The sequence below is a fragment of the Euphorbia lathyris genome, chromosome 10 (genome assembly GCF_963576675.1).
Source record: "Euphorbia lathyris chromosome 10, ddEupLath1.1, whole genome shotgun sequence".
Lineage (NCBI taxonomy): Eukaryota > Viridiplantae > Streptophyta > Magnoliopsida > Malpighiales > Euphorbiaceae > Euphorbia > Euphorbia lathyris.
In genome coordinates, this window is record NC_088919.1 from 34,358,819 (window position 1) to 34,383,994 (window position 25,176).

The 25,176-nt window shown below is 35.2% G+C and overlaps 2 protein-coding genes across 3 annotated transcripts; both read right to left on the bottom strand.

Annotated features, from left to right (window-relative positions):
- Positions 1 to 9,326: 9,326 nt before the first annotated feature.
- Positions 9,327 to 14,281, bottom strand: LOC136209845 (uncharacterized). Its single transcript, XM_066001444.1, has 4 exons — positions 14,049 to 14,281; positions 10,703 to 13,285; positions 10,535 to 10,622; positions 9,327 to 10,427 (listed from the first exon to the last, which is right to left on the bottom strand). The coding sequence occupies exons 2-4, from the start codon at positions 13,069 to 13,071 to the stop codon at positions 9,666 to 9,668; spliced, it is 3,219 nt and encodes a 1,072-aa protein (XP_065857516.1). The 5' UTR covers positions 13,072 to 13,285; positions 14,049 to 14,281; the 3' UTR covers positions 9,327 to 9,665.
- A 1,362-nt stretch (positions 14,282 to 15,643) lies between these two features.
- On the bottom strand, positions 15,644 to 20,929 carry LOC136209080 (uncharacterized). Of its 2 annotated transcripts, none has more exons than XM_066000452.1 (11): positions 20,434 to 20,929; positions 18,722 to 18,897; positions 18,529 to 18,636; positions 18,335 to 18,430; positions 18,057 to 18,161; positions 17,717 to 17,952; positions 17,350 to 17,625; positions 17,154 to 17,246; positions 16,952 to 17,068; positions 15,915 to 16,262; positions 15,644 to 15,827 (listed from the first exon to the last, which is right to left on the bottom strand). In XM_066000452.1, the coding sequence occupies exons 2-9, from the start codon at positions 18,864 to 18,866 to the stop codon at positions 16,964 to 16,966; spliced, it is 1,164 nt and encodes a 387-aa protein (XP_065856524.1). In that variant the 5' UTR covers positions 18,867 to 18,897; positions 20,434 to 20,929; the 3' UTR covers positions 15,644 to 15,827; positions 15,915 to 16,262; positions 16,952 to 16,963. The 2 variants fall into 2 exon arrangements, with proteins under 2 accessions (XP_065856524.1, XP_065856523.1); XM_066000451.1 differs by having other exon boundaries at positions 18,057 to 18,236.
- Between the last annotated feature and the right edge of the window lie 4,247 nt (positions 20,930 to 25,176).

Below are 25,176 nucleotides of genomic sequence, written 5' to 3' on the forward strand. Positions count from 1 at the left end.
TTTTTAATTCGGATAGGAATGAATGACCAATCATATGTTGACATAACCAAAGTAGAAATAAAACAAATTTACATTTTTAATTATTAATAAACTCAACAATTATGTTATAATCTTATACTAATTGTCATCTTCTATACAGAAATAGAATAATTTGTTCATTGCAGAAAACAACAATTCAGAAAAAAAGTAATAATTTAAATTCAGGAATAATGTTATTATTATGGAGGCATCTCTGACTGTGTCTGAATAGATTTTACATATTTTACTGTAATTATAAGATACTGGCATAAATTCAAAGAAACAGATCTGCAATTATTCCTTATATATATAAGGCTAAATTACACGCATGGTCCCTGAATTTTAACTCTAGGATTCTGATTTCTGAAAGTGTTTTCAGAGAATATCATGTGATATAATTCCATTTGCATACACATACACATACACCCCTTCTATTCTGCTTAGATAAGAGTCCATTTTGCATTAGAGAAGACCAATTCTTTTATTAGACAGTTGATGGTCATCAAGGCCGGTCCTCATCATTTACGGACCTAGACAGAATAATAAATAAGAGTCTTTTAATAAAAAAATATTGTACGTAAAAAAATTTTAAAAAAAATATCAGTACATTATAAATAAAAAAGTATTTTATTAATAATTAATTAGGGAATGTGCTACAGTGATTCAGTCAACCTTGGAGGATCCTCGCGGCTCTTGGTTATCGTCTCTGTGCGGGGAGCGGTCCCTATGAGCACTCCGACGATCAAGACATTTAGATATTCAAGGAGACTATTAAAGGAAATATTCGAAAAGTTATGGGATTAACCGATAGTGTAGTGAGTGTAAGCGTATGCCTGATCTCCTTGTTAGGGGTATTTATAGGGAGTTGGGATGGCTTTTTGGGCCTTTCTTCTTGGGCCCTGCCTTGGACCTTATGATATTCCGAATCAAGTAGTCCCCCCCGCGAACAGGTATGGCGAGTATTCCATGTGATTGGCGAAGGCAGTGCCCTAAATCAATGTGATCGATTTAGTGAAATGGGAGCATCGGACAGCTGGCCGCTTTGAATATGAAGAGGTGCCTTAACTTTCGCGCCTGTTATTATAGGGACTACTGTTGTAGCATTAAATGCAATATTTATTGTCTCCTACACGCGCCGCCAGACGTATTGGAAAGAGTGCTTTGCCAGCTTCTTTACTTTACGCCTTATTATAAATATTGGAGAATTGATTTCTTCTTCTCCCTTGTTTGCGATTTTTCTTGGTGACTTCTCTTGCACCTGGAACTTCATCTTTGCGAAAGTTGGTTTGCCGTGCTGTGGAGTTCGTCCGTTCGTAATTTTAAGGTGTCCGGTAGCTTAGTGCTTCTCGTGCCGCTTGGTGGAGCTCGTTCTAGCCATGTCTCGTTTTGTTTTTCTCGAAGGTCAGTTACACCTTGCTATTTCTACTTTTTTGCTTTTCTATTTTCTTTGGGGAGAGGGAGCATGTCAGAGCGTTCTTCCCAGGGAGCCTTCAGACGTTCGCCGCATGTTACTCCGTTTCATTCCTCCATCTTTCCTTACTTGCAAATCAAAACTCAGAACTTCTAATCCTTTGGAGAAGATGATGTTAGTTTAATCAGTTAACCTACATGGAATAAAAATAAAATAAAATAATAAAGAAAGAAAAAAAACTGAATGTAAACGATAGGCGTTAGTCTTGTGCAAGACTAACTCTGGGCTGCCTCCCAGTAGCGCCTTTAGTTAACGTCTTCGGCTAGACACATCCGAGCACTAAGGCTAGTCTCCAGGAACTTGTAGCTCCATAACTTCACCACTTTCAATCGGGATATTCTCATAAAATGGCGTGAGACGATGCCCTTTTACTTTCTGCACTTTCCCATTCTCCAAAAGCTGAATTTCCACTGCACCATAAGGAAAGATATTAGTTACCAAGAAAGGTCCGATCCAACATGATTTTAATTTCCCTGGAAATAATTTCAAACGTGAATGGAATAGGAGCACTTTCTGTCCTATTTGAAACTGTTTCTGAACTATCATTTTGTCATCATGGAATTTTTTGGTCTTCAATTTGGAAATCCTTGAGCTCTCATTAGCTTCATTCTGTAGCTCTTCGAGCTCCTATACTTGCAGCTTCCTGACACTTTCGATTCCAGTGCTTCCTTCAACAACCACCTGTAATTCATCTTTCCTATATGACTTAAAAGCATGTTCTGTTATTGGTTTGATAACATCTATACCACAAACGGAATGCACTTCGTTAGGAAATTCCATGGCATCATAAACATTAAATTGAACTGTTTTACCATCGAATTCCATAGTCGGTGTTCCTTTGTGAACATCTATCTTAGTCCGGGCGGTCGTTAGGAATGGTCTTCCTAACAAGATTTCTGATGCCTCCGAGGAACGATCATCATCTTCCATGTCAATAACAAAGAAGTCAGCTGGAAAAATTAAACCATCAACCTGCACCAAAACATCTTCCAACACCCCTTCGGGGTAAACAATAGATCTGTTAGCAATCTGAATAACGATGCCAGTTTCCTCAAGAGGACCATCATTTAAAGAGGAATAAACTGACTTAGGCATGACATTTATAGACGCTCCTAAGTCACACATTGCCCGTTTAATACTAGTATTCCCAATCTGACATGGAACAGCAAACATACCTCTATCCTTACTTTTTTGGGGCATTTTCCCTTGGATTATAGCAGACACATTCTCACCCATGGAAATATTTTCATACCCAACTCTCTTAGTTTTATTAGTGCACAAATCTTTAAGGAACTTAGCATATCGAGGAACTTGTCTAACGATATTAATTAATGGAATATTTACCTCGACCTTGCGAAATACCTCAAAGATGTCCTTCTCTTCCTTTTCCTTCTTCGATTTGTCGAACCGATTCGGGTAATGTGCTTGGGTAACTAAAGGAGGAGGTCTATCTTGCTTTTGCACTTCTTCTTCAAGAATTTTATCTTCCTTGACGATGTTCTTCTTGTTGACCGGCTTGTTTAAAACGGGCTGCTCTATTTCTCTTCCGTTACGAAGGGTGATTGCGCTCACGTTTGGCTTTGGATTGTCCACCAGTTGAGAGGGCATCTTTCCTTGAGATTGAATCTCACTCAGAGCAGTAGCTATTTGAGTCATCTATTTCTGGAGTTCCTGCACATTAGTTGCAAGATTATGGACAACATCAGTTAAAGGCATACCTGAGTTTTGGGTAGATTGGTGAAGCCGTGATTGATAATTTTGCTGCCTTGGTCCGTAGCTAAGGTTTGGATTATCACGCCACCCTGGGTTGTACGTATTAGAGTACGGATCGTACGTTCTTTGATTTTGCCCTTGGTACCCATTAAGTGCATTGGCTTGTTCCGAATTTTCTTCATACAGAACAGGGCATTCATCAGTGGCATGTTCAGTGGCAGTACAAATCCCACACTTCTTCACCTGAGCCGCCTTTTCGAGAGCTAATTTCTGCACAAGACTGGTCAGTTTATTCAATTTCTCTTCAATGTTAGAACTGCTTGCCTCATACGCCTTCTTGGGACCTTCCTGAACTTTCCCAAACTGTTGAGAAGTTGCTGCAATTACTCTGATCAATTCCTTAGCCGCGGTTGGTGTTTTGTCGAGGAAACATCCTCCGCTTGCCGCGTCCACCATTTTTCTTTCCATGCTAAGCATCCCTTCATAGAAATACTGGATTAGGGAATTTTCAGTTATCCCGTGTTGAGGGCAATTTTCACATAGCTTCTTGAACCCCTCCCAATACTCATGAAGTGACTCCACATCTTTTTGCTTGATTCCACTGATTTCTCTTCGAATTAATGCCGCTCGGGAGGCTGGAAAATATTTGTCCAGGAATGATTGTACCATCTGATTCCATGTAGTAATGGTTCCTGATGGCAAATTTAAAAGCCAGTCCTTGGCCGCATCTTCTAACGAGAATGGAAACGCTCTCAACTTCACTTGTTCTTCCGTTACTCCTTGTGGTCTCATGCTGGAGCACACCACATGGAATTGCTTAAGATGCTTGTGAGGACTTTCACTCTCCATGCTGTGAAACTTGGGCAACAAATGAATCAACCCGGATTTCAGCTCAAACGACACATCCAAGTTGGGATATGTGATGCATAGGGGCTGATTATTGACCTTTTGCGCCTGAAGTTGTCTTAGAGTTCTGTCTGCCATTATCTCTTCTTCTGATTGTTCATTGTCTTTGCTGGATATTTCTTCTTCATCACTAGAACTCGAAGTTTCAGCGCTTTGTAAGTTCTATAACCTTACTTCCTTGCGAAACCTCTGAGCCAGTAATTCTATTTCTGATTCAAAAAGAAGTTGTTCTGAATTGTTGGACCTGGTCATAAAAGAAATTAAACCAAATTAGATTATTCCCCGGCAACGGCGCCAAAATTTGATGGGTGCCGATTCCACCAAAAATAATCCCAACTTTCCCTAAATGAATAATTTGTAATAGAGCAAGTAGAGGTCGAACCCAAGGGAATAATATTGATTTAAAACTTCTAATGACCTAACAAAATAATTAAATGGGGGTTTAAAATTGTGGAGTTTATTAAATTAAAGGTAGCAAGTAAAAGATATGACAAAATCAAAACAGAAATTAAAGAAGGTTTGTGAATAATATTTGGATGAATTCGGTTAAGGGGAATCGCAGGGTAATTCTTTCGTTAACGATCATTGACAGATTAGGTTATATTCTCGTGTTTTTACCGGGTCAGTTTGAATGTTCTTCCTTAATAATGAACTAGTTAAGCACGGCAAATAACTTGTTCCTAATCAACAAACAATCATATCTCATCGCCTAAGATTAAATTTACTGACAGCTTTAAGAATTAGAAGAACCTGATCTTAGTTAATCGTCTCTCAGCGTCGGCGATTATAAACTAACTTATCTGTTCATTCGACTTAGATAAGCCCAACTTGATTCGTGTTAATGTCATGTGGAATGCGAATTCTGGTTTGTCAGACTTGGATCTGTTCTTCCAAACACGAACCTAGCTTGGTTCAAATAGTCGGTAGCTACTTAGTTCGGTTGTCCTAGGTGAAACTCTAATAAACCGAATCAGCCTTATGATTATTCAATCTAATAAACAATCCTGCAGTAACCATTCATGGAACAAACAATCAATTGAGAATAATTCTCTAAACACGATGAACAAATAAACGGTTTAATAAATTGAGAAAAGTGAAATACAACGATCTCACAATAACGGAGAAAAAATCCCTTGAATTAACCCTTAACCGAAATTAAGAAATTAGCTATCAATAGCCATGGAACGTATGTGTTTTTCTGCTAGAAAACTAAATGTAAAAACTGATGTTGAACTTGGAAAATCTCCTGTTCTTAAGCCTATCACCATTCCTCAAAATAAGGAATTAAAATCCCTTTCAATTAGCGTTAGAATCCTTCTTCAAATTTGAAATTGATTGCCTCCTCATTCGTCTCCTACAAATTCGTGCTTTAGCTGAAAGTCTTGTTCTCAAATCGTCCAATCCGGTTCAGGAAAGCAATCCTATTCGAACCAGGAAACTGTCAGCTCGTAACTGCCTTAGTCTTGTGCAAGACTAACTCTGACTCAGACCAATATTTTCCCAATCAGCTCCGGATCACGACCCGACATCAGCTTGGCCCAAATTAAGCCCAATTTATCTCCCTTTAGTCATCATTGGCCTGTAGAGATGAAAATACCAAAAACAAACAATAAAACCCGCAAAAATAACAAAACATGACAATTATAAAGCACAAAAGCGGGATTATTTATTGTCGAATTATGCACTTATCAGGCCCTGCCTTGGGCCTTATGATATTCCGAATCAATAATTATACGATATATATTATTATTATTACGTTCACTATTATCATTGTTTATCCAAAATCAAAAACATGTTTCACATTTTCTTTAAATTAAGGATTAAACCCATATTTCGCCCCTATGTTATCCAAAATTTTGGTATTTCGCTAATATGGTACTATTTGATAACATTTGCCTATTGGAGATTTCCATAGGTGTGACATTTAACTCGTTTTGGATAAAAAAAAAACTAACCAATTTGTTAATTTTTTTGCCAATATTTTTTTTTATCTTTTTTTACATAAATAAGAAAAATAATTTTTTATTTATCTACATATAAATTCTATATGGTAAAAAATTAAATCAATTGTCACGTGTGTATATATCACATGTCAAAAATTGTGTTATTTGGCAAAAAAAAAAAAAATTAACAAATCGATTCAAAATGGGTTAAATATTACTTATTATACTTCAATGGGCAAATGTTACCAATCGATGCCAAATAAGGAAAATGACAAAAGTTTGGATACCATTGGGGCAAGTACAAGTTTAATTCTTAAATTAAACCTTAAGCTATATTCAAAAAATCAATTGAGTCATTTTTAAGTTTAAAATATTAATCATTTTAGCCCTTTAAAACCTAAATAATATTATATTTGTACAAACAAAAATTTACTCCATATATGTACACCTAATAAAAAAAATTTGGGCCCCCCTCCAGCCTTAGGTCCTAGGCCAGGGCATTCTTGACCTAGACTCGGTCGACCCTGATGGTGACATCTCCTGTAAAGAGATTCAATAAGAAACACAACAAGGACTCGAACCTATGATTTGGAAGGAGTAAGAACCAAACCAGCCAATAAACGGTCCAACGAATAAAGGTACGAGAAGGCTCGGTTTCCGAGGTCAGGAAAGAGAATATCGAACCATCTCATTTGCAAGAGGTTTGATTGTAATACCATCAAAGAATTAATAGAGTTTGATTTTGTGTGGTTAGACACTACAATCAAGTGAGAAGATCTGCATGCTAGTAGATTCCTATTTTTCTGAAAAATGTTAGTGTATTCTTATAAATTGTTTATTTCGTTAGAAAGTATTTATATTATATATTGTACTTAGTACAGTCTGTCGTTAGGTCTTTTGATCTTCTAATATCTTATTGTCTAAAAATAAAATAATTTATATAGAAAATCTAAAGTGGTAAATAATATGAAAAAAAAAATTTCTCTCTCCAGAAAATAATATATAGAAAATATATTTTTATTATTTTATACGTTATAGATATATTTGGTTTTTTGGAGGTGTTAATTAGAAAAGAAATTACGATAAAGTTTGTGATGTTTAAGTTGAAAAATGAAGCAATTATTTAGCAATATCTGTCTGTCATTGTCTATTAGCTAACATTGTAATAGTAAAATAGTAGATCCAGCTCGATCGTATTTGATAGCTTTACCTTGTTTTTTAGGAAATGACAAAATTGACCTGGCACGGCAGTCATGAAATTTTCAATGAATCCAAAACCCCAAAACACAATAACTACTCATTTCATTTCACTACTTGGGATCATCGTTTCATACCATTACTTCATTTATTTCTCATCTTTTATATTTTATCTATAACATATACAAATGATTTTTAGGATAAAAATATATAAATCTGTCCATAGTTTTAACATGTAGATTTATGCATGTTTATCACTTATATTGTCAAACAATACCAATTTTAGTTTTATCTAACATAAAATTTGGATAAAGTTATTTGAAATGTCACATTAGATCTAACAAACAAATTTGTCCATAAACGGAAGCAATTTTGATCATGCATCTTATCAAGTTGCTTATAATTATAACTATTTAATAATATATAACATAATGAACAATTTATGTTGTATTTTGTGATTAACTTATATTTGGCAATCTTAAATATTAGAATTTTAACATATTGTTTGTAACTGCGTTAGTAACAGAATAAATATTTTAGACATAATTAATGTATTAAAAACTTATGTGACAGTTAAATAACGAATCAAATAATAGTAAATCCTTCTATTTAAATTTTCTAATAGCTAGAATAAAGTTGACATTGTTTGAAAACGTTATGATAAAATCGTACATTAGGGTAAATCTATACTTCCCAAGAAAATGATAGGGTTAATTTTATCCCTATTTTTTAGATAGTTTAAACTCCAATTACGTATGTAACCTATATTTAAAAATCAATTAGATCTCTAACATTCTAAAATCATCAATTCACTACAAAAAAAGGAGTTTCAGGGACGAAAAAAATCGTCCCCAAAAGCATAAAAATTTGTCCCCTATAGTTTTGGGGACAATTTTTTCGTCTCCATTTTTTGTCCTTGTTTCCTCCGTCCTTGATTCTATTGGAGACGAAAAACATGATGTCGTCCCAGTATAGAGAGACGACTGTCGTCCCCGCTCTTAACGACGACTATCGTCCCTATTGAGAGGGACGACTGTCATCCCTGATCCTAGGGACGACATGTCATCCCCGTTGAGAGGGACGACATGTCGTCCTTGTTGAGAGGGACGACATGTCGTCCCTGTTCCTAGGGACGACATATCGTCCCCGTTGATAGGGAACTGTCGTACCCTTCATAGGGATGACATGTCGTCCCCGTTCCTAGGGACGACTATCGTCCTAATTCTTAGAGACAACATTTCGTCTCCATTGATAAGGACGACTGTCGTCTCAGTTATTAGGGACATCATTTTGTCCCCGTTCTTTGGGGCGATTGTCGCCTCCGGTCATAGGGACAATTTTCGTCTCCGTTCTTAGGGACAACATTTTCGTCTCTGTTCATAAGGACGCCTTTCATCCCCATTACTAGGGACATCATTATGTCCCTATTTTTTAAGACGAATATCGTCCTTGTTTAGAAGGACAAATGTCCCCCTGAGAGATCAAATTGAAAGATCAAAGGTTCCATTAATAAAAAAATAAAAAAAGTTGGGGACTTAAATATAATTTTGAGCCATTAATTGCATATATATAACCATCCTATATACTTAATGATTTGTTTGATGCTGAAATTTGGTTAACAATCAATTTGGAACAATTAACATAAAGCACCCACCATGGTTCTAATTCAAAGATTAAATAGTACAAATAAAATCTAGGGATACAGTATCAAAATAGGCCTAAGGTTTTTAGGGAAGTATCAATATAGACTCTACGTACAAAATAACACCAATACAGGCTTAATGTTTAAAAAAGAGACCCAATTTAGGCCTTGATAACGAAACATGACACATCATTCATATTACTCCGTTAAGATCTTTCAATTGTAAATGAAAAGAGAAACCAGAACTTAACGGATTAATATAAACGACCTGTCACATTTTGTTATCAAGCCTAAATTGGTACACTTTTTTAAACGTTAAGCCTGCATTAATGCTACTTTGTATGTTGAGCCTAAATTGATACTTCCCCAAAAACGTTAGGGCTATTTTTGTACCTTATATAAGGTTTCCATTTGATGATGTTCCCTCTTTATACAACACATAAGCAGAAAGTAGATAATCATAAAAGACTCTTCTATAATAAGAATCGGAATCAAATTTCTAATAATCAGAACACTTCAAATTCTCCCATTATGCAATATCTAATTGAGGACTAAAAGAGGTAACATACTATTTTTTTAAATAAAGGTAGCCTACTCTGATCATTCTTTTCTTTTAATTTATAGTTAAGTATGCAACACTATGTTCTAAAATAGAAAATGATAATTGAACTTCATCAGTAATTAATCAAAATTTTAAGGTTGTGCAGCAAATCAAGAATCAAAATTAATACCTTCAGACCAACCAGTCATGTTCTAGCATCTTGTGTTGTCCCTTTCAATCATCATCATCATCATCATCATTGATGACGTTAACATCTTCATCACCACTAACTTCTTCATCGGTTTCAAGTTGATTGTAATCATCAATATTAATTGAATTTGTTTCTTCTACTTGATTAACAATTGGAAGAGGTATTTCTTCAAAACCAAAAACAACCTCATTCTCCATGGCTTCATCATCATCTCTGGGTCTTGTTGCATGAAAATCAGCGGTGATCTCCTCTTCTTGGAAAACATCATCATCTTCATTTTTCTCAGAAATATCCTCCAGTGATTGAAAAGGCAATTTATATATGTCCCTAGGATGATTTTTCACCACAATAAGCCAATTTATTTTCTTGGGATCTTGAACATAAAAGACTTGTTCAGCTTGAGAAGCTAAAATAAATGGCTCATCCGTTTTTAACCGACCATTGGCCTTGACACTTGTGATTGAGAAAGAATCTACTGTATATCCACTTCCTTTATGGCTCACATCAAACCATTCACATTTGAATAAGTAAACACAATTCATTCCTGAGTACTGGATCTCCCAAACATCTTGTAAATTCCCATAATACTCTTTATCACAAGAACTATCATCACCCCTAGATAAGACTCCTGAATTTTGACTCTTGCGATTCATTTGGCGACTTACAGTATGAAACCGATAGCCATTCACAATATGACCCGAGTAACACTTGTAGCGTGGGTATGGACCAAAAGCAAGATTCATAAGATCCTTAGAAACAACATCATGTTCATTTAATTTATAAATCTGCAAGTTCATCAATAATAATATAAATGTAAGTTATTAAAAAAATGAACTATTAATGGGATATAACCTCAAGAAAATTGTAATAACCCATGCATATATTCACATACATGATCATGGAACCATTTTGGAAATTCTGCATTATAACGTTTCCTGAACGCTTTAGTACTCATATTTGGCAATGAATTCTTGTACTTCCTGTACCAATTGCAAATTATGAAGAATAAAAAAATAAACAAAATATAATAATTTATTAAAATAAAATATATGGTACTTACTCGGCATATGGCCACACTTCTTCACAGTTGTTGAGGATGTAAAGATGTGCCTTGTGTTTCCAGTCATCACTAAGCAATTTGAAATCATCTTTACCTAATGGTCGTCCAGCTTTCCTAAATATTGCCAACTCAATACCATCTGCATTTTGATTGATCCCATCAAAATTCCTAGGATTCTGATTAAAGATCGTATCAATTCCTACCAAATATCTTGAACAGAAAGTCAAGCATTCATAGGCAATATATGCTTCTGCTATTGATCCCTCAGGTTTTGCCTTATTCCGAACGTTTAGTTTTTTCGTATGCAAGTCTCTCTCAACAAAATACATCCACCGATATTGGACAGGACCTGCGATTTTTGCCTCAGATGCTAAGTGGACAACTAAATGCACCATGACATCGAAAAATGAAGGTGGAAAAATTTTCTCCAATTTACATAAAGTTATAGGAATCTGCTTCTCAAGACGATCCAATTCAGAAATTTCCAGGCTCTTACTGCATAAATCACGGAAGAATGCACTCAACTCAATAAGTGGCTCAACTACATCTTTCGGTAGGAACCCTCTAATGGCTATAGGAATAAGCTTTTGTAGGAACACATGACAGTCGTTACTTTTCATGCCAAAAATTTTACGTTCCTTGATGTTAATACACCTAGATATTTTTGATAAATATCCATCTAGTGTCTTCAAGTCATCCAACATCTTACATAAAGCCACTTTGTCATTTTCAGAAAGCACATAACGCGCAATTGGGACACGTACTTTATCTCCAACCACGGTCGGATGAAGTTCATTCCTGATACCCATATTAACTAAGTCCTTTCGACTATTTAGTGTATCTTTAGTTTTCCCTTTGATCTTCATCAGAGTTCCCAACACATTATCACACACATTCTTCTCAATATGCATGACATCTAAATTATGACGAATAAGAAGTGTCTTCCAATAAGGCAACTCAAAAAATATACTCTTTTTTCTCCAATTCTCAAAACTACTTAAAGCATCGTATTTCCTTTTGATGCCTCTATTGAATGGCAATTGAGTGAAATTGTCGAATTCCTTTAACACATCATCACCTGATAAAGGTGTTGGCCTCTTCCTCATCTCTGTTAAACCCTTAAACGACCTTCTATCTTTACGCCATTTATGATTAGGAGGCAAAAATCTCCTATGATCCATATAACATAACTTCTTTGAAGCACGGAGGTATTCAGCACTAGTATGCTTATGGCAAACAGGGCATGCCTTATAACCTTTCGTTGACCACCCCGATAAGTCAGCATATGCCGGAAAGTCATTGATAGTCCAAATAATACATGCATGTAATCTAAAATTTTGTTTACCGTGAGAATCATATGTCTCCACGCCATCAACCCATAATTCTTTCAATTCAGAAATTAGAGGTTGCAAAAATATGTCTATACCCATTCCTGGACTATGCTCACCAGGTATAATCATTGACACTATCAAGTTTGACTGTTTCATGCACAACCAAGGAGGCAAGTTATAAGGTATTAGAATCACAGGCCAAATGCTATGTTGAGAGCTCATGTTTCCAAAAGGCTGAAAACCATCAGTTGCCAAACCCATTCTAACATTACGAGGGTCACTTGAAAAAATTTGATGCTGATCATCGAATGATTTCCATGCTGGACTGTCAGCAGGGTGCCTCATAATTCCATCATCAACCCTTTTTTCTTTATGCCACCGCATGTTTGATGCCATCTCTGTAGACATAAACAACCTCTGCAGCCTTGGTTTTAATGGGAAATAACGTAAGACCTTGTGCGGAATTTTCTTATTATCACTTGAACTATCACCAGACTTCCACCTAGACAACCCACATATTTGACAAGATGTTGCATTTGCAAATGGGCCCCAATATAAAGTGCACATATTTTGACATACATCGTATTTTTCATAATGAAGACCCAACCGACGGATATATTTCTTTGCACTACTATATGACTCGGGCATAGTATGCTTCCCATTCGGTATTATCTCTCTCAATAAACTTAGTAAATCATCAAAAGATTTATTTGTCCACCTGTGGAAACTCTTCATGTGAAGTAACTTGACAATAGTAGCCAATTTCGAGAGTTCACATCCTGAATGTAATTTCTCCTTAGCTTCATTTAGTAATCGATAAAACTCACCAGCATCCCCTTTAGGTTCCCCTAACATACTATTACTTTCACAATCATTATCAACTGAATTTTCATGATCAACACCATATATATCATTGACTAATCCAACCATATCATCATCAGAATCATTATTATAATCATTCCCATTCAGATCTTCATTGATACCATGTTCTTCATTTGGATACTCCCCATGAACATACCAAACTGTATATGTTGTCATAATTCCAAATTTCAACAAGTGAAATCTAATCGTAGATTCATCATTATAAACAACATTCTACATTTTTTGCAAGGGCACTGAATCACGTCGGTCAACAATTTAAATCTATATGCATACTTCAAAAAAGATTCAACTCCTTCAATGTAACTACGATCTTTTCTATTGTCAAGAGCCATCCAACTCTTATCAATATCCATATCGTTTATGAACCAATCTGAAATTAAATCATATATTAGCATTATGTATAATTGATTTAACATACAATAATAATGAGGATTAAGTGTCAAGTATTATATTAGAACTAAGCACCAAAAACCCAAAAAATTGAGAGCAAAAGGAGTTACTCATTCCATCAATGTCTCAAATTGCATTTTTTACCGTTTGAAAAAAAGTTTCTCTGTAATTTATGTCAACCAGATTTATATTTGAAGTTGGCCTATCAAAGGCTTCATGTGAATTTATCTTTGCATTTCATGGCTTATTTTACATTTAATTACCTAACTAGAAATGCATTATGTAAGACAAAGCCTACTTGCCTAGCTAGAATAGTCAAATGCCTTTATACATACAACTACTTTATTTGCTATCTCTTAATTTTTTTATTTAACCATCAAACCAATCATAAACACAGACCTCACCCACTACTATTGGGAGGCCATAATAAGATAAGATCTTGGTTTTTGAGACAGAGGTAGGAACTTAGTTCACAGTTTCCATAATTTTAAACCGGGAATATTATTTATATGGCTCAGTCAGGTATTTTGACAAACACCTTGGTGATGAAAAGGCCACCAAATCACAAAGCCATAAAATCCCCAAAGCAATCATATGCAAAGAAATTTTAGATTAACTTCAAACAAAATAAGTAGTTCTATTCTATAAACAAACACACAATTATGGAGATGAATAAATTAGAAGACAGATTAAAAAAACAAATGAAACAAACTTAAAGATTAAAAAACGACCAATCGTCTAACCTCTATGGACGAATGTTGACGACGAGAAGCAACGGAGGCTGAGTTCTGGTAGCTACGTTGTCTCGCCTGAATCGCCTGACAAGGGTATTGCGTTTTCTTCTGTTATCTCGCCTGAATCGCCTGACAAGGGTATTGTGTTTTCTCAATTTTGGCATAAGAAATTAGGATGAAAGAGGGGCTCGCAGTTTGGGATTAGGTTATAATTAAATTTGTTTTATTTAAATGCTGTGTCTAATGAAACCATGTCCTTTTGGTCTATTGGAAAAAAAGAGTTAAATATAAATCTTTATTAAGTACCAGAATTTCAAATAAATACCACTTCAAAATTTGATTCCAAAATATCCGATCAATCCTTTTTTTTTTGTATTAAACCCAAAAATAGTCATGCCTTATTTCTATTGTTAATTTATTAAAACAATTTTCTAATTAATATTTGTTATTCGATCCGCTCATAAGTGGTTTGACATTTGGCTTGATAAAAGATTCATAGTATTCAGTCGGATTAATAAAGGGATAATGCGCAAAAATACCATTAATGTTTACAATAGTCAATTTTACCTCTAACATTTAAAATAGTCAATTTTACCTCTAACATTGGCAACCAATAGCAATTTTACTCCTAACGTTGTCAAGTTGGATCAATTTTATAAATAATTCATCATACTGTTTTCTCGGTCATGTTTTTTACATGTGAGTGTCATAAACATAGGATTAGATGTGAAAAAAAATTAAAAATATACTTTCTATTTTACGAGTTGAAGCATAAAAATTCAAAATATTTCACCGAATGTTAGAGGTAAAATTGATCTTCGCAGTCAACGTTAGGGTAAAATTCCATTATTCTAGACGTTAAGAGTAAATTTGCTCATGGCCATAAACGTTAGGTGCATTTCTCGCACCTTATCCCATTTATAAATAACTCGAGCTTGATTACAATTTTAGTAAATAGGAATTTAGGCTCGAACCGAGTTCAACTTTTAGAGTATGAGCATGTCAAAATTGAACAACTTATGAGTGTTTGGTGTTCAGTTCAATAAAAGCTCGACTACTTATCCACAACGCAACTATTGTCCCCCTCTGTCCATGCCACCAAAATCAACTTGATTCAACTTCAAACAATATATTAAAACTCTATAAGAGCCATGGATGAAACCAAGGGAACAGGATCTATGCAAAATTGTGTAGAAGAACTAAGTGGCCGTAGATCAGACTTATAAATCAATTAATGAAAATGAGCAAGGCCAAAGCCTCCAATTTTCAGCTAATGATTAGCAGGCTTGACAGGAGAAGCTACTTAGTAGCTTTTCAAAGCAGACGAGTTTCCATAATTTCCTTTCATTGTATTGTTTTTGTAAGCTTACACTTCACAAATCAAGAATAGCCATGTAATTTAGACTACACAATTTCAATAGCTCGGCTGACCTCTACTTTAGTTCAGGATTGCACCCACTTTTTTTTATCACAAACAGTAGCTTTGCTGCCAAGCCAGCATCCTCAGCTTACAGCATCAAATTCTTATTCCCACAATATCGATAATGCAATTTCTGAACAACTTTCTGATACTTTCATCAGTCCACTATCCAATTTAATAAATTTAGAATCTAAAACCTTATATAAATTGAAATCAAAACATTAAAAATCCATCATAAATCAAAAACATCATCCCCATCAATGTTGAAAAGTAATAAACCAGTAATATTAATCAATAAAACAAACAAGTTCAAAATTAATCAATCCATCAATTGATAACCTTCATGAGTCCATTTGCATCTCTTCCTCCTACAAAATTGTAAGAACAAAAACACCCAATTAATAAAATGGTTTATTATATAGTGCAAAAGCAAATATGTTTAATTGACTACTTACCAAAGCATTCTGTGTAATCCTTGAGCTATTTCCTTTTAACATTATTTCCATCCTTCTGCAATACGATTCAAAAACCAGTTGTCGCTCCACCTCATGTTCATCTTGCGCCTTTCTATGCCCTTCGTGTGTCTTTAATTCAGCTGTCAGTCTTGCAACCTCATTTTTAAGCGCATTAACTTCATCGTTTTTACCATTCGACATCATTCCTTTAGTACATGCTTTATATCCCAATCCTTTACCACGAACATATCATGATCTAACTCCAAATACCTGTTGTAGCACATGATCTGGTGTGGGAACAGACTCATTATCATTTATTGGTTGATCCTCAACCCTTTGCATATCTTCCTACATTATGTAAAACATAAGTGAAATTTAATAAGCTAATTATAAAGATATGAAACAGTCTTAAACACAAACAAGTACCTAAAAAAGAAGACCAAACATATATAATGTTATGGACAAATCAATCACCAATTGTCTAATAACTCAATCATAAGACCATAATATAAATTTCAGCAATATGTAAATTTCAGAACCTGCACATCCCATCTGATAAAGTAGTACAATAGTTCTCCATTATGCTTTTGATACAGACTATTACACAAACTGCTCATCCATCCAATAACTAAATGTAAAAAAGCCACATGCCACTCCAGAATCTTTGGATAACACTAATCACTATTGTAGTTTTTTCAACTAACCAGAACACATGAAACTGATGAATTAGCTAACTTCTAAATCTGAATAATTATTTAGCAGATTTTCATAAGGCTAAGCATTCACAATATTATAACTAGTTACTGTCTTATGTCAATCTTATTGATTAAATGATTTAGTTTAGAACCATGCTCACTTAGAATGTACATTTTTCACTTTTTCCTACATATATCACCTAATCGCTATTTAACCTGATAATATTTAAAATCAGAATCACAAAATCAAGAGAAACACATGAAATAAGCATATGAGACAAAGGTTAATCTAGTTTGACAGGATCCTAACAAGGCAATTGCTTAAAAAGCTCTATTACTTACATAAATCTTTTTTTATTGTGAATCATGGAATGTAGTTTGTCCTTGGTCATCTGTAATTCCATGAGTGGCCTTCCACACATCAGAAGCCTTTGGCAATTCGCCTAATTCCTCATCCATCTTCAATATTAATAGTAAAATCATCTTAGAATGAACTAGCCAAAACCTTTAAAAATAATTGATAAGAGTTGTTCTATATATTTACCATTTTATACTCTACTTGTGCGAAAGGGGTTGGACCAGTTGAAGAAACCACTATTTGAGAAGAACGATTAGTTGAATTAATAAAACTCTGTTCCTACAAATTAGTAATGTGTAAGAAAACATTCATTTAAAATGAAATTAACAATAATACATACTAACCATCACATAATAAATTAAACAAAACATTAAATATTAACCTGAAAGTCCTTGCTTCCAAAAACTTTAAGCATCTCTTTCCAAGCATCTTCAGATAGTTCTTTAGGAACATGTTTCAAGCGTTCATCATCATTACTATACATTCGATATTGGGTATGTAATTTATATTTCCATCTCCGATATGCCGTTTTCATCTGAAAGAAACAAAAGTACTCAAATTTAGCTTTTTTCATTTCTGGCGTGTCGGGCTCCGTCTTTCCTAACTCTTCGCGTTTCTTCCACTTTTCAGGGCTATCAGTACTAACATCAAAATAGTCCTGTACAATATGTAAATTCATTAAATATTTAAAACAATTTAACAATTGTACACAATAAATAAAAATTGGTCCTACACAAAATAATATTTACCTGAATCATAGCCCACAAACGGGACCTATACTTTTTTTCAATTTCATCCCAAGACTCAGTCGGAGGTCCATAAATTCTAGTGCAGTATCCTAACCATGACGATAATTTATTAGAATGCTTCCCAATTGGCCTAAAATATCTGCCCGGTGGAATGAAAACAACTAATTTGTTTTTCCTTCCATTGGTAAGTTTGTCGAGATCCATCCCTTTGTATGGTCCCCTACCAACTGATCTCCCTAAAAAATAAGTAACAACACTAATTAATTAAAAAAACAGAATGAATATATTCTAATTTTTCGTATAAACTGCTAAAAGATGTTAAGTTAAAAATGAAACAAACCACGAAAAGTTTCTGAATTTTCAACGTTTATCTCCGTATCTGATAGGCAAGGATAGTCAGATTCATGATTATCAATGGGATTATCAGATTGTGGATGGTCAGAACCTTGCAAGTGACAAGCACCCATCTCATCAAACTTTTCATTATCAGCATAGTTGATTATAGTATGCCTCATTTTGTCTAATATTAAATAACGAACAAAGAGCTATTATACATTCTAAAAAACATTTATATAAACGAACTCTGATAAATGAAAACTATAATAACTGTGGTCATACCGAGAGTATATCGGCTTAATGAAGAATGCAAGCCTTCATCATCGATAGTAGCACGTGTATGAGGACTAGACGTTGTAATCCTTTTATTTCTAAGATCTTAATTGACAAAATAAAATGATTATTAGACAGTATAAATAGCTTATTCATATTAAATACAAGAATAGAAAATAAATCATAACTTGCATATAATGTACCATTCATTGACGCAACAGAAGATGGTGTACGTGTTGCATTTCTAGTTGCTTCATTAATGTTAGTAGCACTCTGTACCTTCTTTCCTCTTGAGATTTGTCTCCATCCCTCTATGAAACAAAATTTAACATATATAATATCATACAGGATACTAGGAAAATAAAAGCTAAATGATTCACAATATTATATTTTTACCTTGATTTGCATCTAAAGTAGGCAATTCTTGACTTGTCGGGGAAATTGTATCTTGATCAGAATAATCATTTAAGATAGGTGGTTGAGGTTTAAATAGCGGATGTAATCTCCTCTTGTACTTCTTGCGTTTTTTTACGCTCTCCATACTCTAACAATTGAATTAACCTTTTTATAACCTGTCAGAAATAATTTCTTAGTCCAAAATACATCTATAAAATACAAGCTCGATAGTCAAATTCTTTCATGTATTAAAGAAGCAGATCCAAAAAGACATATACTGTGATGATTTTTTTTTTTTGTGTGTTTGTTTTGTTATTTAAGGCTTAATCTATGATTTGAGTTACATAGAGATTACTCTTAAGTGATTCATAATTTATATCTTTCATAGAAAAGAAAATAAAGTAAACGAAATGCCTAGTTTTCTAAGTCAAGATTTAACTCATGGCTGAAATCATAATTATAGAGAAACAATTATAATCTAATTTACAGAATTAACATCAACTGGACAAGACTAAGTGCTGAATATAAATATCAAACACATTAGCTAAGGGAACAACAAACAACAGAGGACAAAAAAAACAGAGCTTCTATTGAAACTGACATCATTTCTTCTTTTTTGACCTGTCTCTTTTCCCAGATTGTAATATCTTTTTTTTCTCTTCATGATATCTAATATATTAGCTTGACATGTATGACTACCTATGTGTGTGTAAACTCCAGATCCAGATAATCATGATATCTAATAAATTGACCTCAATGCTCTATTTATAGCTTGACATGTATGACTACGGACATATAATAAATACTACTTTTCCCTTTCCCATTGGTCATACTCATGGGCTACATTCTCATTTTCATAATCAAACTTGAGCTTTTTCAAGACAATATTTTCCGTACATATACAAATGTAAGCATTGTTCTTGTGATCAAATTCTTCTCTGAACAGTCAAAAATAACTTTGAAGTCAGATATACTCATGGGTTTGTTTCCAGGAATATTCCACTTCTCAAGTTTGATGCACTCAATCTTGTGTTTTCATCAAAATATGCCACAAAAATTCTAATATTGCTTAATCAAAGACCAACACAGGAAATTTTTTATTCCAATTCCCAATTCCCATTTCATAATTTAGTTTTGTCAAGCTAACTAAACAAATACTGAGTAGGATATTTGAAAATTGAACCCACACCACCAAACTCTGTGGAAGCAAAATAATCAAGCTGCATACAAATTTCACCTGTTGTTTTTTCAATATTAGTCTTAAGTGAATCATACAGATAAGTATAGAAATCAATTGTTAACCAACTAATGATAAATGTTAACCAACTACAGATGAATCATAAATATTGAAAAAGAAATTGATAGAGAACCAACTACAGATGAATCATAAATATTGAAAAAAAAATTGACAGAGAAAGAGAAGGAATACCTAGTGTGTAAAGAACAAAAACGCTACCAGACTTGTAGAAAATGTTGGTATAGCACATGAAAACCTAGTGAGTCTGTATTACGTGGGTTTTATTCCACAAAAAAAGTGGCACCAAATTTACCCTCCAAATCACCGCTTAAAATTGTGTTAAATGATACACGTTTTCATTAGTATTTGGTTTTTATCCCTTAGGAAACTTAAATCACAGAATAAATCAAATTACTAAATAACAAAAATCTCATATGAGCATATAAAACTCCATTAGAATAGAGGACCAAATTACCTGCCAAGGGATTCTAGCCCTGAAATCACAGTTTTCTCCAATTTTATTATTTCTTTGAGAAAGAAAACCTTGAGCTCCATCTACCAGCTGAGTCTTGGATTGGAGTACACAAATATTCTCCAATCTTCGCCCTAGATCTAAGTAAAAGGTAGAATTGCCAAGTGCTTCCTTAGGCGATAAACTCATCCAGTAATTAGGGGTTAATGTTAGGGATTAAAGCCAATTAATCAACTGTAGCGCAGCGGAATTGCGGTTTAAAATTTATTTCTAATCCCTTTAGTTTGATCTTTGTCCGTTAACCATTGATTGAATAAAACCTTTTGATCCGTTTAGGGATATAAACATACCCGGACTGTCTCTTCTAGAGACGGCTGAAGAATCCACAAAGTAGTGAGATCTCCGCAGTCAAGTGCACGAACAGCTATCGAGTCAGAACCGGTGCTAGCCGAAGAACGGATGAAGAACTGGAGAGATAATGTAATATGCCAATATTCTTCTCCACTTTCAATTAGTGGCTACCGAAATTCTTATGAATTTGGTGGGTGGTGGCCGAAAATGTGATGTGTGTTAATTAGGGTTTATTGTTTTAATTTATATAGTGTATTCCTAAACCTAATTGGTTTAGGGTTAATTGGTTAATTACAAAACTAATCCAATCCTAATCTAATTACATAAATAAATACCAATAATATTTATTCTATGCAATTAATTATGATTAGATTAAATTTAATTACCCCAATTAAACAAACAACACTAATTAATAAATTAACGTATTAGTTTAATTAATTATTCACTGAATGCAATTTCATTAATTTACAAATTAATTAATTACATCCCGTAAACTAATTAATCAATTAAGACCATTAATCAATTACCTTGATACAAAGTATCAATTAATCAATTAATTAACCACCAATTAATTACCTTGATATTTTACTATCAATCAATTAATTAATTTCATCTCTCCAATGTACCGTTCTATAAGTTCTAACTCAGATGTTCGATGTGCACGATCCTATGGGACTGTCCTTAGCTAACAGTGGGCTCACGGCCCACAGACAGTAAGTGGGTTCTAGCAAACCATTACTGTCCCTAACCAAGACAGAGTTTCAGCAGTCTAAAGATGCAGAGACCCTGTAGTTATCTCTTAACTTCTTTTACCATTTGATATCGATATTATAAACTAGAGGCATGGCGGCTGTCATCCTCTCTGATGTTTATGATATTTCTTGATCTAAAGTAGATTGATGAAACAGATAAGTAAACTACTTATCAGGGTGTGGCCACACGCTTATCAATCTCACTTATCAAGTGGCCTGTGATATCATCTCATTATTACATGAGTGGTAATTCCATCACTTCAATATCAATACCAACGTGTTCACCTGTTCACCCAATCATACCCGTATTTAGCATCCTATTACAGACCTGTTAGGCGTATGTCAAAGTGAACCGGATCCCATATTGATATTATAATGAAATCTGGTCTGAAGATAGTTAGAGACCTACTTAAGAAAACTAATGACACAACCACCATGTAGTTTTCTCGGGCGGATCGATCCAGTCACATGTATACAACATGTACCCATATTCACAACTGGCTTATCAAGTGATATGGCTAGTATCAATTACTACCATACAGTCGTCGAATATACAAGTCCGTGGTCCTAATCATTCCCATGATAGAATGGACTTGGGATATGGTTTTACGATTATCAATCAATGGATTCTCTATTCATATTATAGCACAAGATATAAATGAACTAGATTAATGCCTTTATTAATGTAACACAAATAGTGTATCTATGCAAGAATAATCAAAAAGCATAATACAATATACATGAACCAATGCCTAAGAACTAGGGCACACCAACAGTCTCCCACTTAGACTAGTTCCAAGCAGGCATTGCCCTAATCCCTATAGATCTAGTATGACCATCATGTAGGAGCTGTGCAAGTGCCTTGGTAAACGGATCTGCGACATTGTTCTCGGTGTCAACTCTCTGTAATGTAATGTCACCTCTCGCCTGGATCTCCCGGATGAGGTGAAACTTTCTAAGTACATGTTTGGATCTCTTGTATGATCGGGGCTCGAGTGCTTGTGCTATGGCACCGTTGTTATCACAGAAAACATCAACTGCACCTAGGATAGTAGGAACTACACCTAAGTCAGTTATGAACTTCTTGATCCAAACTGCTTCCTTTGTAGCGTCGCATGCAGCTATGTACTCAGCTTCCATTGTAGAGTCGGCAATGGTAGGCTACTTTGAGGATCTCCAACTAATGGCACCGCCATTCAGGAGAAAAACATAACCAGACTGTGATTGTTTCTGGTCCTCATCAGTCTCGAAACTTGCATCAGTGTAACCTGATACTGCCAACTCCTCTTGCCCACCAAAAACTAAAAAAAGATCCTTGGTACATTTAAGGTACTTTAGGATAGCCTTAACTGCCTTCCAGTGCTCCTCGCCGGGATCTGACTGGTATCGGCTAGTCATGCTAAGTGCAAATGCAACATCTGGCCTTGTACATAACATAGAGTACATGATGGATCCTATAGCTGACGCATATGGGACCTTTTCCATGTTCTCTCTGTCCTGCTTTGTCTGAGGACAATCTTTCTTACCAAGTTTCAACCCATGGCGCATAGGCATGAATCCTTTCTTAGCCTGGTCCATGCTGAATCTTCTAAGAACTTTGTCTATGTACATTGCCTGACTCAAGCCTAGAAGTCTGTTGGATCTATCTCTGTAGATCCTGATCCCTAAGATCGTTTCGGCTTCTCCTAAGTCTTTCATTGCGAAGCATTTACTCAACCACTGCTTCACACCTTGCAGTGTTGGTATATCGCCTCCAATGAGCAGTATGTCATCGACATACAATATCAGGAAAGTGGATATGCTCCCACTAAATTTCATATACACACAGGGTTCATTAGGATTCTGCACGAAACCATATTCAGTTATGGCTTCATTGAATCTCTGATTCCAAGACCTAGATGCTTGCTTCAATCCATAAATGGATCTTTGAAGCTTACATACTCGGTTAGGATACTTCGGATCGATAAAACCCTCTGGTTGTGTCATGTAGACATCTTCGAGTAACTTCCCATTCAGGAAAGCAGTTTTAACATCCATCTGCCATATCTCATAGTTATACCATGCAGCTATGGCTAGTACTATCCTAATGGATTTGAACATAGCAACTGGTGAAAAGGTTTCATCATAGTCAATTCCTTGGATTTGTCTATAACCTTTTGCCACCAGTCGCCCTTTGAAGGTGTTATCGGCTTTTAATTTGAAACACCACCTGCAGCCAATCGTTTTAACACCCGGAGGTTGATCCACCAAGTTCCACACTTGGTTATCACGCATAGACTGCATTTCAGCCTCCATAGCTTTACGCCATTGATCTGATTGTGGGCTTTCAATAGCCTCTTGATAAGTCTTGGGCTCATCCTGGTCATCGACCATTATGTCCCCATCATCAGTCACGACAAAACCGTACCTTTCGGGTTGATGACGTGTCCTATCAGACCTTCTAGGTTCCTGTGTAACTGGTTCAGCCTCCTCAATTTCTTAAGGACCTAAATCAGTTACCTGAGCATCCTCAGCATCTGCTGTAGGATTCAGTGAGTCTTGAATCTCAGCGAGATCAATATTGCTCCCACTGTCTACTTTGGAAAGGAATTCCTTTTCCAAAAAGACTGCAAACCTAGCCACGAATGTTTTATTCTCGGCTGGGTTGTAGAAGTAATAACCCTTAGTTTCCTTAGGGTAACCCACGAACTGGCATTTGACAGATTTGGACTCTAGTTTGCCACTCATCAATTTCTTGACATGTGCATCACAACCCCAAATCTTCATGAAGGAAACGTTGGGCTTTTGGCCTGTCCATAATTCATATGGTGTTCCTTCAACTGCCTTGCTCGGTGTATTGTTAATTATATGAGCAGCAGTTTCCAAAGCAAATCCCCAAAAGGAGATAGGGAGAGAAGCTTGACTCATCATTGAGCGGACCATGTCGAGCAGGGTCCTATTCCTCCTTTCTGACACTCCATTCCATTGGGGTGTACCAGGAGGAGTGAGTTGGGATACAATCCCACACTCTCTCAAGAATGAGACAAAATCTTGGCTCAAGTATTCGCCCCCTCTATCAGACCGGAGCGCTTTTACTTTCTTGCCAAGTTGATTTTCTACTTCATTTTTAAAATCTTTGAATCTCAGAAGAGTTTCAGATTTATGTTTCATCAGATACACATACCCATACCGGCTATAGTCATCTGTGAAGGTAACAAAGTACAGAAAACCAGATCTAGCACTAGTGCTCATTGGACCGCATACATCTGAATGTATCAGTTCCAATAGCTCCGTGGCCCTTACACCAGTTTTGGTGAAAGGCGCCTTTGTCATCTTCCCTCTTAAACAAGATTCACACGTGTCATAAGACTGCATGTCGAATGACCCTAGCGCTCCACTAGAGTAAAGCCTAGTTATGCGTTTCTCATTTATGTGGCCAAGACGGCAGTGCCAAATATATGTAGGATTTAGTTCATTAGTCTTAATCCTTTTAGCATTTATGTTATAGATTGATTCACTACGTTTTAGATCAAGGATATACAAACCATTTTCTAGAAATGCGGTTCCATAAACAATATTGCCACGATGTATATAAATCCTACCACGTCCAATATTAAAATTAAAACCGGAAATATCCAACATAGAAACTGAGATAATATTCCTG

Excerpts from the sequence above, each read along its gene's own strand:
- LOC136209845 (XM_066001444.1), bottom strand. The coding sequence starts at position 13,071 with ATGACAACATATACAGTTTGGTATGTTCATGGGGAGTATCCAAATGAA. Across the intron at positions 10,623-10,702 it reads GAAGTGTGGCCATATGCCGA|GAAGTACAAGAATTCATTGC; the intron begins GTAAGTACCATA and ends CAATTGGTACAG. Across the intron at positions 10,428-10,534 it reads CAAAATGGTTCCATGATCAT|ATTTATAAATTAAATGAACA; the intron begins GTATGTGAATAT and ends ATGAACTTGCAG.
- LOC136209080 (XM_066000451.1), bottom strand. The coding sequence starts at position 18,866 with ATGGAGAGCGTAAAAAAACGCAAGAAGTACAAGAGGAGATTACATCCG. Across the intron at positions 18,431-18,528 it reads TTCTGTTGCGTCAATGAATG|ATCTTAGAAATAAAAGGATT; the intron begins GTACATTATATG and ends TTGTCAATTAAG. Across the intron at positions 17,953-18,056 it reads AAATTCAGAAACTTTTCGTG|GGAGATCAGTTGGTAGGGGA; the intron begins GTTTGTTTCATT and ends CTTATTTTTTAG.